This window comes from Puma concolor, chromosome A1, assembly GCF_028749965.1.
Source record: "Puma concolor isolate L17-30 chromosome A1, mPumCon1.1.hap2, whole genome shotgun sequence".
Lineage (NCBI taxonomy): Eukaryota > Metazoa > Chordata > Mammalia > Carnivora > Felidae > Puma > Puma concolor.
This window is the reverse complement of record NC_141667.1, coordinates 26667265-26683222: the sequence shown is the minus strand read 5'-3', so window position 1 is coordinate 26683222 and position 15958 is coordinate 26667265. Positions and strand designations below refer to the sequence as shown.

General features: G+C 41.8%; 1 protein-coding gene across 2 annotated transcripts in view; it reads right to left on the bottom strand.

Moving 5' to 3' along the window:
- Positions 1–4293: 4293 nt before the first annotated feature.
- The window catches only part of NPR3 (natriuretic peptide receptor 3), a 79029-nt gene continuing 67364 nt past the window's right edge, over positions 4294–15958 (bottom strand). The window contains exons 5-8 of one of the 2 annotated variants that reach the window (XM_025924245.2): positions 14618–14712; positions 13118–13253; positions 10861–10945; positions 4294–9824 (exon numbers count right to left, since the gene is read on the bottom strand). In XM_025924245.2, coding sequence (XP_025780030.1) covers positions 9713–9824; positions 10861–10945; positions 13118–13253; positions 14618–14712 — 428 coding nt within the window. In that variant the 3' untranslated portion in view covers positions 4294–9712. Of the gene's footprint in view, positions 9825–10860; positions 10949–13117; positions 13254–14617; positions 14713–15958 lie in introns of both variants that reach the window. The other variant, XM_025924244.2, reaches the window with a different exon arrangement.

The window sequence follows — 15958 nt, the reverse complement described above, 5'->3', positions numbered from 1 at the left end:
GGAATCTGATGGGGAAGAGGGAAGCTCATTAGAGGTTACTGAGCAAGACAGTGACGTTGTCAAAGCAGCATCTTAGGAAGACCAACATGGCGGCAGTGAAAAGGAGGAAAAGGGGGGAGTTGAGGAGTTGGGAGGCTGCTCTCCACTACTTTGAGGCTGAGGTGATAAAGACCTTGTTTGGTGGCAGAGAAGATGGACAGGGAGAGATGGATGAGAATCTGACTGGATGTGAAAGGTGATAAAAAGGAAGCCAGGTCTACTTACAGAAGATGAAAAATGACCACTCTACTGGCCTAAGTGGTTTGGCATGGTCATTGTCTAGAAACAGCCTGACTTCAAACCCCAGCTCTGCTACTTGGTAGCTGGGAGGACTTGGGCAAGTTACTTAACCTTTCTGTGCCTCCATTTACACACTTTTAAAGTGACCGTAGTCGAACTTCATAAGAGTGACACATGGATAGTGTGTCATAGGAACTTCATAGGAGTGACACTGACACATTGTTCAGAAAATGAACCTATTTAAGGTGCTCAGCCCATTTATGGTGCTTAACCCATTTAAGGTGCGTAGGTCTCTTGGCATGCAAAGAGCTCTCAATAGCTCACTACTGTTACTGAACTGAGAAGGGCACACACTCTTGCTCATTCTTCATTAAATACTGAGAACAGTTATGAGGGGCATACAGTTAAGACACCAGGTGACAAGTTTCATTTAGTTAGTCTTTTGTTGGATTTTTTCCGAAAAGCATAAAATACCTTTGACACCACCCAGGACGCTCCTGCTGGAGGAGCACAGATCTCTCCTGCATAGCTGGTTCTTTTTCAAACCCTCCATGGAGAGCACCCAGCACTGGCCACCACACTACAGGATAAGGAGGGGGTGACACAGCCTGGAATGCAGTCTCCCAGACCTGTCTTACTTGACCCTCATTCTGAACTATCGGAAGCCCTTCTGGAAGAGAGGTGTTGTCTCTATTCTGGTCTCTGGTGTCCCTGGGCCTGGGAGGTACCCCTATAGGTATTAGGAACTTCAGGGCTTTGATGCAGTCATCTTCTACCAGCCTGCCTGATGCCTGGTCTCTCTTGGCCCACAGGAGTAGCAGTGGAATAAGAATCCCTTTTGTCTACACTATGCAATCTCCCCACCCACCCACTAGCACCTTTATGAGGTGCTGCAAAATCCCAGAATTCCCAGGAGAGACTTGGACTGAGGTCAGGCACTGGTGGGAAAGATGTTCTTCGGGACCCATGAGGGTCTTTTATATTGGGGGGAGGGCAGGCATTGCTCTGACAGATGACAGCTGCTAGCATGATTGCCCCGGGGTAATGACGTCCAGGGAGCAGTTCTTAGGAATGCTAGGTTCTTCAGTTCTTAGAGGTTCTGATAAGCCAGGGCAAGAAAGCAGGTGTGTGACAGTGCTGATGCGCTAGGCCAGCAGGCGCCTCCACCCCGAGGAGAAAGCAGATTTGAATGAAACTTCTCTGGCCCTCTGAGGGCTGTCACTGGCCCACACTGGCCCTTGTCTGGCCCCTTTGGATGGGGGCCAATGTACAGAAGAGGGACCTCTTCCTCCTTACTGTCATCTCTTCCTACAGTAGGGCAGGGCTACTTGTCACCAAGCAAAATTGTCTTGAAAGGCCTCAAAAATGACAAGCTGGGGGCTTTGTCCCCTTATCCAGGGCAACAGGAGAGTATCGTAATTGTCCTACTGAATGCTTCACTCTATGCCAGGCAGGGTTCTAAGTTTTAAGCCTTCACAGCAGTTGTGAGGTTGGGACTATGACAATCCCACTCACCACAGGGTGCAAGTCACAAGAATGGAGCCGGGTTATAACCTGGCTCCAACAGTGTCCTCATCTATGAAATGGGAATGATACAGCTTCAGCAGCTAACGATGCTCAGGGATGCACAAAGCCTGCAAATGGAATTCTTTTCCTTACTTCTAGTTTGGTGTTAATAGATGATTTTTTAAATTGCTATTCTTTAAAAAAAACACAGCCATTGGTACCTCTCCTATTAGTAGTCCTATTTCTGTCAACTCCAGAAGCCCATGATTTAGCATTAGGGAAGGAGTGTGGTACTAAATCAATGGTGTTTGGAGCTCCGTAGAGCTCCTCTGGGGAACATAGCCCCCACTAGCCACAGTGATGAAGCATATTTGGCCATTCGTGGGATGTTGCGTATGCATGAAGAAGTTCAGAGAGGGATGAGGAGGTAATACACAAGATGGAGATTCAAGAAGGCCCAGGTCCCCAGGGTGGTCCCCAGGGTGATATGGGAAAACACTAGGAATACTCTGTACATTATGGACTGAATATTTGTATTCCCCCTAAAATTCCTATGTTGAAGTTCAAATCCCCCGCTGTGGCTCTATTTGGAAATGAGGTCACAAGGGTGGGGGTCTGATCTAATAGGATTAGTGTCCTTATAAGAAGAGACACCAGAGAGGCGCCTGGGTAGCTCGGTCGGTTAAGCACCTGACTTCGGCTCAGGTCATGATCTCATGGTTCATGGGTTCGAGCCCCACATTGGGTTCTGTGCTAACAGCTCAGAGCCTGGAGCCTGTTTCAGATTCTGTGTCTCCCTCTCCTCTGCCCCTCCCTCGCTCACACTCTGTCTCTGTCTCTGTCTCAAAAATAAATAAACATTAAAAAATAATTTAAAAAAGAAGAAACATGAGAAAGTCCCTCTCCCTCTCTACTTGTCTACCTCTCTATTTCTATTTCTATCTCTATCATTGCATTACCTGCCCCACACACACCCATTTCTGGGCTTGGTAAGTAATAAATGTGACTTTACTCCCTCTCTGTGAGTATATTGAAACTGTGCCTTCAATCAAAATAACCCCAGGGTTCTTACTTCCCCAAAGTGCGAGCTCTGATGCTAAGGGAGCTAGCTGCCAACCCTGTGTAGGTGCCTTGTGCCTCCTCATTCATCAGATCAGATTCTGCATGTTGTCAATTCAGCACACTAGCTCCAGCTTCCCAACATTTCTATCTGCCTATCTCCCTGTGCACACATGCACCCAGGAAAGGACATGTGAGGATACGGCAAGAAGACGGCCATCTATAAGCCGAGAAGCCCTCGCCAGGAACCACATTGGGAGACATCTTGATCTTGGCCTTGCAGCCTCCATAACTGTGAGAAATAAATTTGTTGGTTCAGACCCCCAGTCTTTGGTATTTTTGGTACGACAGCCTGAGTGGACTAAGACAGCCTGTGTTTCCTGGAGGTTTCCTGGCCCCACCCTTCATTTCTGGCTTGCCCTTCCACACCCTTCCCCCAGCCCCCACTCCAACCTCCAGCCCAGAATCAGCATCCGGCTCAGAATCCTCTCAAACGAGCAAACTGAGGGTTGATGGGGGGTGGGAGGGAGGAGAGGGTGGGTGATGGGTATTGAGGAGGGCACCTTTTGGGATGAGCACTGGGTGTTGTATGGAAACCAATTTGACAATAAATTTCATATATAAATAAAAAAAAAAAAAAAAAGAATCCTCTCAAACGCGAGCCCCCAGTATGAGTGGCATTTGTGGTGCTGTCAGGGGACTCCATGGCAGTGGTAGGAGCAGGAAGACCAGGGAAATCGCTATGTGGTGCTCTGGCTTAAAACAAACCATAAGTAATTTTCCAGGTAATGAAGCAGCTTTTTACAACCTTGAGGAAACTAGAGATGCTTAAATCTCCTCAGTCTAATGAGTATACCAGAACCTGAAGAACTCTCTAGTGACAAAACTGACTTGGGACCTCTTCAAACTGGGCAATAGGAGTCAGTGAGGCCAACTGTGTAGCTGTGTGGTGTTCTCAAGCTGTAGAGATGCAGGTAATAGGATTTCTGAACGGTTCTTCCCTTACCCTCCAATTCAAGGCTCACCACTCATTATAATATATTGTTTTCTTAGGGCACCTGGGTGGCTTAGTTGGTTGAGCATCCAACTCTTGATTTTGGCTTGGGTCATGATCCCTGTGTTGTGGGATCAAGCCCTGTGTCAGGCTGCACGCTGAGCATTGAGACTTCTTGGGACACTCTCTCCCTCTGCCCCTCTCCCCGACTCATGCTATCTCTCTTTATATAACAAAATATAAACAAGTAAAATAATAGTAATTTTTTTTCTTATTTCTATAAATTTCCCTTTGCTGGGCAGAAATTCTTGAGTTCTTTCATGGGTACCATTCAAGCAGTACAATTCATCACATCTACTAATTGATCTTTACTTAAACTCCCCCTTGGAAAACAAAGTCCCCAGAGAATATGGATATGTGCAGTGTATGTTGGTTGAATTATAAACAGGAAAAAGTTTCTGTGGGATGTATTTTTAATGAGAACACCATTGTTATAGTGTGAGCATGTGGCATTCTTGCTTAATAGAAACATTTACAAGAACATACATATTTATATCCAAACACCAAATGAAGTAGATACTTTAAATGACCAGTTTGCACCAGAAATAAAAATATATTATACAAAACAGGGGTTATATCCACAGTCATTAACTTTCATTTTCCACACAAAACAATAAATTAAATCACATTATATGCAGATAGTTCTACTTACATTAGAATAATAAATTGTATGTAGCTTGTGCAGCTCTTATTTTACTTTTCTACCACCCTCATGGTAGATTTATATTGGTTGGTAGTCCTATATTTAAGATAACAATGAGTAATAAATGGCCCAGAAGACAAAGGCTACAAAAGCAATCCTCCACAGTGTCTGTTCCATGTCCTCTTGGTTTCAACCATTCACCACACACAGGACACAAAGCTCAGATTCCCAGGACCCAGCAAAAAGGTCTGCAAACTCACAGCATCTGCATGTTATTGGGAGCGCCTTATCACTGTCTTATAAGTAAGACACACCACACTGAACTTTGTCAGATGTCGGCATTAAATAATAAATAGAGTATCTGGTTTTGAAATCCAAATTTTCCTCTTTCTCAACATTTTCTGCCCAATTATTGTATGACAGCTTTGTTCCCCTAGCAAACAAAATTTGTTAGTCTATGTTATGATTTACACCCTTGGTGGAAGGGCCCTTTATTCCTGTGCATAAAATTTAGATCTTTAAACATGTGAATCAAAGCAACAGCATCTCTGCTAACTCTTAATTTTGCTTGTTCAAATCTTTCCCCTAGAAATCATTCCACACCTGATACATCAAAGAGCTATTATAACATACAGATTTTTACTTCCGAGACTCAGCTCCCATTGAAACCCTTTCACCGTGTTTGAAGTAGTTTACAACATGAACATTAACAGCATCAGCTGGTTTAGAATTGCTTTCCCTTTGGTATGAATTAACGTTAGTGGTTAATGAAAAATTTGAACAAACTCCAATCCAGCACCCTTTGAAAGTCATTTTAATCCTAGAGTCTAGCTGTGGGATATGCCTGCAAGAGACATTTGTGAGATCTACATGCTGAAAACCAAAGCCAGGCTTGTTGGAATATACGCACATCACAGGCTTGAACTGCCCCGAGAGCATGTGTGGTCAAGTCAGCATAGGGTTCTGATCCAAAGCCAGCTACATTCTTATAGGCAGCACTGTTTTCTCTTCTTTCCCTCTGAGGAAGTGCAGAGGGACTCAAGTCTCTACCTGCATGGGCAAGATGCCGATGCATTTTTGGAGCCATGATGGATGGTGGAGGGGTGGGCAGAGGGAGTAGGGGAGAAAGGGGTGGTAAAGACAGTGGCAGCTTGCAATGCCACCCTTTTCTGTTTCTTTCGGAGGATCAAACTCTTGACTTTTCTTGCTGGGTGTGTCCCAAGCTTCTTGCTGAGTCTGGCTATTGAAGATGGGCTAAACTACTGGGTATTCTGTAGTTTAAAGATCAACTGAAAAGGAAACAGATCCTTCTGAACAGCACCTTCTCATTTTCTATGCTTCTGCACTGCCCCCAAAACATATTCCATGTTTTCAGACAGTTTCAGTTTGTTCCAGTGAAGAAGAAATTCAGCCCATTTTCAGCTTCTCCATGAAGCACTAACCAACAGGGCATAACTAAACAAAACCCATGAAATACAGATCGAGAGGCCTGATTTTGGTTGGTGTTTGGCTTTATCCTGTATCCACTCAGGATCTGGGTTCTTTGTGTCCCAAGAAACATAGGTCCGCATTCCTTTCAATTTATAAACACCCCCTTAATACTGGTGGTATAATATTTTACTTGGCGTCCTAAACAGACTTCCACAAATAGCCCAGTATACTCACTCACAGGAAGGTGGTGATGCCACGGAAACGACTTTCTGAATTGTCACTGTATGAGGTCTATACAATAGCTTTAATTTCCCTGCCAATGGCATATCTTACACTTCCAAAATCAGTACCAACCAGAAGGAAAGTGGTAAATTAGGGAAAAGGGGGACACAGGTACCTGGAATAAGCTAACTCTAGAAGCCTGTGAGTAAAGTAAAAATCTGAATTTTAGAGAAGAGGAGAAACGGGCATTATCTTTCCATGCCTTTCTCTTCTCCCTCCACTAAATATAGCATCTGAAATGTAAAAAAAAAAAAAAAACAAAAAAAAAACAAAAAAAAAACAAAACTATTTTAAAGCCTATGGAACCATGCATGTATGTAGTTCAGGAAAGGGACAAGCTGACAGTTCGGAGAAATGTAATGCTGTAGGGGCTTCCTCATGGAATCTGTGATCAGCCTGTATGCACTCTATACAGAAATTTCTTTCTGGATAGAAATGATAATCTGGGGAAGGCTTTTATTTTTGAGTCCAGGGGGGGAAAAATCCCTAAGAAGGTGACAATGATGACCATAAAACCTATACTTATTTCCAACACCATAAGTATATACAGAAAGTATATACTCATTCTGACCTATATAAACATCAGCTTGTTTGTCCGGATGAAAAATACTGATGAAGTTTCCCTTTTGAAATCTGAACACCCTAGATTTCAGGGTAAAAATTTATAGGGTGATTTAAGAACTAAAGCCTTACTCATTTTACTGTAGGATATGTGGCTTCTGGTGGAGTATGAATGACTAGTTGTCAAAGGTGCTGTTTAGCACTTAGGAACTTAAATCCCAAATTATAATTTCCAGAGGTCTTAACCCAGGGTAAGCTTGGGCCAAACATCTATACTTTTAGCAAAGTTTTCCAACATAATAGAGTTTTCAAAACTTAACAGAGTTTTGGTAGCACATGGATGATTTCAAGGAGGAAAGAAGTGAAACCAGACATGTAAAGAAGCAATCAGAAAGAACTGCTTTAAGATTGGAAGAGAATGGCATGCACATACGAGAAACCTCATGATTTGTTCCGCCACATTTAAAAGACTCAAAATCTCAATTCTACCATTTTATCTGGGTGTAAAATATTAAGTTTAGAACTATTCTACTACTTGAATTAGAAATAAAAGATATTTGCTTTAAAAATGTTAGAGTTAATGGGCCCCTATATAAATTCCAGAAAGGTTAGAAACATTTATACCCAAAGACTACAACCAGGTAGAGTGATTTTTCCCCTGTAATAAGCACATAGGCTTGAAATTTAATTTTTTTTTTACGAACACGAGATGGTATAAAATGAATATCTCTAAAATACATTGAAAATATCATTGAAAAATAAAAATTAGAGAGAAATAAGCTCTCAATTCACGAAAATAAGATAGACGCAAACCTTCCATTATGTTTTCACTTTAAGGAGTCCTGAGCTGTTAAATGTTTTGCTTTTCTAGATTATACCTCCCAAACTCTCTTCCTACATTGGAATTTCTGGAGCTTGCATTTCTTGCCTTCTTTTTCCATCTTTTTTTGAAGTCAGCACTTTTTCCTTCACATCCACTATGGAGAACTACAGTATAGTCATTTCGGTTGATCATAGCTCATTCTGTTATGTGCTCTCCAACTGCCTGAATCCTATTTTTTAAACGTGGAGGGAAAATATGCCTTATACAGAAATAATTCATTCACTGAAATAATCCATTGGCCGGTTGAAGTAGGAGTGACAGAGGCAGACTCCTCCTGGGAAGCAACCTCGGCCAGCTTCCAAGACACACAGCTTTCACTCTCTCCGCCTCCACTATTACCCGTGTCAACTACGACCTCCATCACTACCAAGGAATTATTCTAACTCCTCTATTTTCCTTTCTATACATGGTCTTTTATAGTCATTAAGATAATTTTTAAAACTATTTTCCAGATGTTCAGAATGTTATTGAGGAAAGCCCCTAGTGACATAATTACAAGATGGTACAGTAATCTGGCAACTTCCTATTCTTCTCTCACTGTTTTCTCCATAAATTATAAGCAAAAATGGCAACCTGAGTTTAAACCTCTGTGCAGAGTATTGGGCGCAAAGTAGGTATTCGGCAAATACCTATTCAACTCTGTTCAAATCCCTTACATATACACCCATAACCCACCGTTACACGGGTTATTAGCGGATGACTATTAAGCTTTGTGGAATCAACTAAAAAGGAATATAAAAGCTATCTAGATTCCCTCTTTTAACCAAAACATCACTGAATTTTAGTAAAACGTCATGTGTGCATTTTTTAAATTTATCATCTCTGTGCTTACTGTTAAATTCTAATACTCTTTATAAAGTTGTTCTTGAGAGAAAAGGCTGCCTTAAACCATACTTAATTCCAATAAATTCCACCCTTTATCTTGAAACTCATCATTTGACCAGAACTGGAAGAGGTCCATCCTGAAAATAACTTGCATTTAAAACAGGTAAATTGTTGTTATATGGAAACCAATTTGACAATAAATTTCATATTAAAAAAATAATAATAAAAAATAAAACAGGTAAATTGTTATACTCCTGTAGAGTCTGTGATCTGAATACAATTCTAGGTCTCTGTAATTAAAGCAGCAATTGGCATTTGGCTATAACCAAGGGCAAGAGGGAAACAGAGAAAAAGAGAAGCATCTTTCATCATCGTTGTTTTGTGGTACACTTTACCCATGCTTTTAAAATATAAGTGAAATTCAATCTTCAAAATGAAAAAATAGACACATTTTCTAATAGCAAAATATAAGATTAAAAATACCTAAAAATAAAATGTTAGTGTGAAATAGGGTTTTTTTACATTAAAAAATGAAACATTTTAGATTTGCCTTTCTTATATAAATCCTCTTATCTTATTAACAGTTACAACTTTCCAGAATAGCTTTTATGAGACACTGAAGGAGACAGGCAGGAAATCCTTTTTCAAGATATGACATCAGGACCTGAATATATACATTGGACAGAGCATTCCTCAACCTCAAATCCATCCAGCAGCACTAGAAAAAGGAATGCTGTATTTCCAACCTTGAGATTTTTCATTACATTTTCTTCTTTTTGGATGTTAAATTCTTTCCAAGAATATTCTACTTTAAAAATGATTTTATTCTAGCTATAAAACATTTCATTTAAGAAAACCACACGTTGTAGCCTTATGTGAAATGTCCCCAAAAGCCATCAAGATATGGAGACATCGCATTTTCAAAACATAAATCTAATCATAGGCCCTGAAATAGTATGACTATTTAAACAGAGTGATGTTATATTCTCATATTTGCTTGTCATGAGATGAAAGGCCAGGAGGCATATGGTGATTAATAATAGTTCCTGAGCTTCTAAAGAAATTATACAACAAAATGACTAACTGCTTAAAAGAATGAGTTCTTCAAGAGCGCCCCTTCTGTTCCATTGATGTCTTTCATCCCATCTATCTCCTTAAAGAATCTCAGGGCCAAAGAAAAGGCTTTCTTTTAAGCCACTGAAAAATGGGATCTGATGGAATCTTCCCGTAACTCTCGATGTTTTCCAACATTACTTTCTTCTTGCTGGCTTCTCCTCTCAATGGTTATTCTGTATTTCTTCCTGGGTAAAGGGAAAGTGAATGCAGTAATAAAACCTCAGTTGGCTACAAAATACTATGGTTTCTCTTACAAAGAATGCCCTCAAGGGACATCTGGGTTTGGGTTGATAAATGAGAAGTGACAGAGTATGAAACCCTGGTCAGAGATTAAAGCTGTGTGCCCCAAGGCATTATGCACTTCTTCAAGGAGGAAAACTGCCATGCTTTCTGAAATGCCATAGAACAAACCTCCCCCTTTTTCCCTGGGTGCCTTGTGGGTTAAGTCTTGTCTGTTCTGCCACAGAAGCTCTCCCTAACCCCCAGGATGTGCCCTAGATAAAGATCAGACTAAGTATACTGTGACCAAAGGAACAGGAATACAATTGTTCCCACAAAGAATCACATACACCCAGAGTTAAATTTCCATACAGAAATGAAGAAATCTTGGTCTAATGACATGAGAATGAGCCACAAACTCAATCACCAAAGATTACAAAGGAATGAATCGCCCTCATCATTTGGGACTATCAGTATCTTGAACACACATAAATATTACAAGTTTACAAGCTTTGGGGCTTAACCACAGTGATAATTAAGCACATGGATTCTCCAAACTGAGCACACACCAGCCTGAGAGTGTAGATTAAGGGCCACCTCCTCCTCTTCAGAAGGTGAACTCAGACACCTATTTCTGAATTGGAGGAAGCTTAAGAATAGGGAAGTTGTTTCTCCTTTGTCTACATTCCCTCTCTACTTACACATTTGGTGGGTAGTAGGAATTTGTGCCAGAATATTTGTGATCAAAGGATAGCAGTGGCTCTGTGGCCGACAGGGGGATGCAACAGAAAGCCTGACCCGCTACCCAGTATGCTAACCCACTGACCACCAAACCACCAGGGTCACAAAGACCATCACAGAAGAACAGCTTAGTTCTTTTAACCACCATGCTTTGGGGGTAAGAGCAAGATATAGACAAGTCATACGGAGGACTGTGCAAAGGCAAGTGACAAGGGCAATAAAGGAGAGTGAATCTTAAAACTTGATAAAAACAGTTCTCACCTGAAAAAGTAGAAGGCCATTAACAAACCAGCTCCTAGTAAGGCCCCCACAACAATTCCTGTCACTGCCGATTCTTCTAGACCACCTGCTTAAAAAAGAAACATAGATAATCAGAGTTCATTTTGAGAAACAGAAATGTCTCAAGTTTCATTCACTGGAAGGTGTATCTCAATTTCCCACTTGAGGCAAATTTTCCCTTTTTTTAAGAAAGATTTTCTAGGGGATCCTGCACCTTCATTTGTTTGCTAAGCTCAGAGCTTCAGAAGCATTTAAGAAAGGACCAGATGGACGAACATACCACTCGAAGAGAGTGAGAACAATGAGAAAAAGCAGGTTCCAAAAGTATCTGAGGAGCACAAGGACTGAAGTTTTAGACACATCCACACTGAGTTCATAGTCAGAGAAGACAACTGGACAGACCATGGGACTGACCCAGCACATCTTACTTTCACAGATGGATGATGACACTTCAAAGTGCTAGAAGATTTGGTGAAAAATGCACTGGGTTAATATTCTGTTTTTAGATGTTCTCTCACCAGAGCCAGAGTTTCATGTCAAAATGTCCTATATAGCTTTGCAAAGATGGGAATAACAACTTGAAACAATCAAATTCAGTAGTGTCCCAGTTATTATATAAACATGACAAAAAGCTAGCTTTATATAAACAGTATAGTGTCAGCCTTTAATGCATTATCTCATTTAATCCTCTGAACAGCTCTAAGAGTTGGGCGCATTTTTTTCATTTTACATATGGGAACACTGAGGTTTAAAGAGGTAAAGGAATATTCCTAGGGTCACAAAACCAGTAAGTGACAAGGGTGGGATTTCAAACCCATGTCCAGTAACTCCAGAGAATGTTCTTAACACACTTCTGCCCTACTCCTCCCCGTAATTATTGCATATACATAAATAACATGGTTTGAAGGCTGGACCCAAAATAATAAGCATAAATACATTAGCCTAAAGTGACCAACTGGCCTGAAAGATCAATATTCACTTGGTTCTCCCTCACTAGCTTATCAAAGGGTCTCTCTAAAGCAATGATTTCCGGGGCGCCTGGGTGGCGCAGTCGGTTAAGCGTCCGACTTCAGCCAGGTCACGATCTCGCGGTCCGTGAGTTCGAGCCCCGCGTCAGGCTCTGGGCTGATGGCTCAGAGCCTGGAGCCTGTTTCCGATTCTGTGTCTCCCTCTCTCTCTGCCTCTCCCCCGTTCATGCTCTGTCTCTCTCTGTCGCAAAAATAAATAAACGTTGAAAAAAAAATTAAAAAAAAAAATAAAGCAATGATTTCCAACAGTCTCCTATTTGTAAGCTCCTTATAAGAATGTCCACTTGTGGGGCGCCTGGGTGGCTCAGTCCATTAAGTGTCCGACTTCAGCTCAGGTCATGATCTCGCATTTCATGAGTTTAAGCCCTGCATCGGGCTCTGTGCTGACAGCTCAGAGCCGGGAGCCTGCTTTGGATTCTGTGTCTCCCCCTCTCTCTGCCCCTCCCCTGCTTGTGCTCTCTGTCTCTCAAAAAATGAATAAATGTTAAAAAATTAAAAAAAAAAAAAAGAATAAATGTTAAAAAATTAAAAAAAAAAAAGAATGTCCATTTGCTGGGGCACCTGGGTGGCTCAGTCAGTTAAGCATCTGACTTTGGTTCAGGTCATGATCTCATGATTCATGGGTTCAAGCCCCACATCAGGCTCTGTGCTCTGTGTCTCCTTCTCTCTCTGCCCTTCACCCACTTGTGCTCTCTCTCTCTCTCTCAAAAATAAATAAACACTAAAAAATTTTAATTAAAAATAAAAGCATGTCCACTTGCTTCTATCTTTATGACAAGGCTTCTCATGAATAATATATTTTACACTTATTTGCTAATTTGTAAATTTGGGAGTGTTTAAGTCTGAGGGGTAGGAAGGTACCAACAAACTCTGAAGATCAGACTGAGACTTGCTACACATTTACTATTTGATCTTTTTATTTTCCCCAACTAGCAAGGCCAGATGCTAAGAGATTATACATAGTAAGAGATGGAGTAATAGGGAGAAGTCATCTAGCATTTTGGGAAAAGATGAAAGAGAAGAAAGACCTAGAAACCTCTGGTGAAGGTGGGGTGCCAGTTCGTGAACTGTTCCCCTGGGTTTTACCACATCGGAAAAAGAAAGCTGAACGTTCAGAACATGAGCTCCTAGAGAACATCTGTCTTTTAAACTTGCATAACACTGACATTAAAGATGGTGAAACACAGCACAAGTTAAGTCTCTAAACTTACATGATTTGCAAGGAGAGCTGTTTGTGTGCTCCACGATTCTGGTTTCATCTATTCTCAGTTTTAAAGGTCCCCAAGGATATTTGACATTCGGCCGCATTTCAAAACGACCTTCTTTTCCAAAGTAATCACCGATAACCTACGTAAAAGCAGAAAACATGCAAACTGAAAGGTCGAAGTTATCTGTTTCCAAAGGAGGCATAGGGTGGGCTCCCCTGTGACACTGACTATAATGATGTGTTTTTGTGGACTTTGTAAGTCAGGATTTGTGGTCACTGATGGTGCTTTCAAAGGAGGCATAATTGAAGGAGAACTGTGGCTCCCCATGGCAGGAAAGTGGTTACACAGAAAACAATAATCTTGGAACTCATGGCTCTTCCCTCGCTCATCCGAGGAGGTGCTGCTTGACCCGTCTGCCACAGAGCAGCCCACACACAGGCAGCCCTTTGTAAGGCCCCAGTTACTTTTAGGGATGTGGGAGAGAGTCAGGCATCTCATACCCAGATTAAGCCAGTCCAGGTACACAGCCTCATACCACTCAATTAGCTGGGCACATAAAGGGTCAAAAGTATCTTTTAGGAACATCCTGTTTCACCCTCCTCTGTTTGGAAGATTATTCCCTGATTTCGAGAGTTACATTCTCCTCTCTGCTGAATTTATCCCATTTGCACCCCATTTCCAGACAACTTTTTTTTCACTTGGTTCAGTTTTCTTTGATGCTCACTTCAAGGTTCACCCACGGTTCCTGGTTCAAACAGATGTTCCATCAGCTACCTGGGCCCTGACCTAGAAGTACCTTCCCACCCAGGTTCTCAGGATCTGTTTCTCTTTTTTTCCTGGGCACCAGCACACTGCTCCTGAGTGGCCTGTGACATCTCCCCCTCTGTCTTCTGAAGGAGGGCCAGCAAGCTCTCACAGGCTAGCTCATGTCATAGTAAAAAGAATTCTAGATAATCACCAAAATACAACAATCACTGGCATGTACGGAGCATGTCCCAAGTACTTTAACCTCACAGCGAGCCCATAATAGACTATTACTATCCTCCCCTTAGAGAGGGAGAGACTAGAATGCACATGAGACTCAGGCCACTCCAAGGGTGAAAAATCATTCAGTACATGCAGCAAGTGTCAGGTCCAGCTGGCTCTGCTCCTCCCACAAAGGCCACATATATGTGTACTAAGAGAAAAGCAGCAAGCCCTTTAGGCCAGGGTCACATCAAGTGCTATGGAAACATCAACCCTGGATGAGAGCCATCAAAGAAGCACATTTGGCCACTGGAAACAGGATTTCCCCACTCAGGATAAACATGGAACCATTTCTTGAAATCTTCCAGGATCCCCTCAACCAGAAGGGAGCCCTCTCTACTTGGAAACTCCTAGATTTCCAGCTCATTTTTATTTGGAGGCTGCTCTGGGGACAGCTATTTGGACACCAGAACAAATGCATTCCTTGGAACCTCAACAAGCAGAAGGAGCGGCCGAGGCAGAGTCTCATTCGCTCACCTCCTGGGTGCCCGCCTCTGGGTCTGTCATTGCAATCACAGAGAAGTCCCCGTACCGGTCTCCATTGGCATCTATGGACACCTGCCCGGCAATACCTAGAGGATGAGACGGGAAGAACTCCAAGTTAGTGACTTCAAAGGCCTCTGTCTGCCAACAAAAACAAGAAAATGAATTGACAGGATTTTTTAAACAAACTCATGCCACAGGGAAGCTCATCAGACTCTGAGCATTTTTGTTGGCATTTGGAAAGACATTGTAATTTCATCTGTGTCTGCATTCCTAAATTCTTAACATTTCTCCATTTAAAAATGAAAAGAAAAAGAAATAAATGACCCTCTTTGGGGAATATGTTTAGAAAAAAAAAAAGATTAAGGCTAATCCTGAAAGCAGCATGCTTATCCCAGAGTCTTGTATGAATTAAAAACAAACAAAAACTGCAAAGAGAGAGAGGCTGGAGGTGTGGTGCACTCCTAGACCTGTCATGAGTTCGTGTTATCACTGGCCAAACATTACAGAAGTCATTCCAGGCCCAGGACTCAGTGAATGTGCATCACTATAGGCACACTCAATGTACAGGAGAGCAGAGGGCCTGCTTCACAGGCCATGGGAGCCAAGAGCTAAAGAAGAGCTAGTCTTCACCCTACTTGTGTTCATTAATTCATTTTTATTGTGTTTTGTTTTGGGGGTGTTTTCCCAGTTTTATTGAGCTATAATTGACATACCTCACTGTATGAGTTTCAAGCATCCAGCATAAAGGTCTGACTTGGGTATATTGTGAAATGATCACTACAGTAAGTTTAGTTGACATCTGTCATCTCATATAGATACATGAAGTCACTCGTTGTTTATCCACATGAGTTCTGGGTCGTTACTAGGTGCTGAACTGGACACATTCCCCACTCAAGACAGGGGCAGCCTGGACTAAGGATTTCACTTGTTCGCACTGGAATCTGACTGCATGTATTTTAATCCTAGCTTTCACATTTACTAGCTCTGTGACCCTGGGCAAGGACTTAGCCCTCTGGGTCTCCACCTTCATGACTGTAAAAGAGGTACACTAGTACCTCTCAGCCAAGAGACTGTTGAGAAGATTAAATGAGCTACAACAGGTAAAACACTTCCACCACAAGTATAAAAGAAGTTAGTTGTTTTCTTCTACTGTTAGTGTGCCTGGAATACCACCACTACTGTGCCCGGAATCTGGGAGAGGGCATCTGACCATGCCCACACCACTCAGAAAAGGAGCTGGCACATCCAGTTGGAGACTCAAGGAGGATTCAGTAAAAGAGCAGATCTTTCATAGGAATACTAGTAAAATCCATGATTTAGACAAGCAGCCAT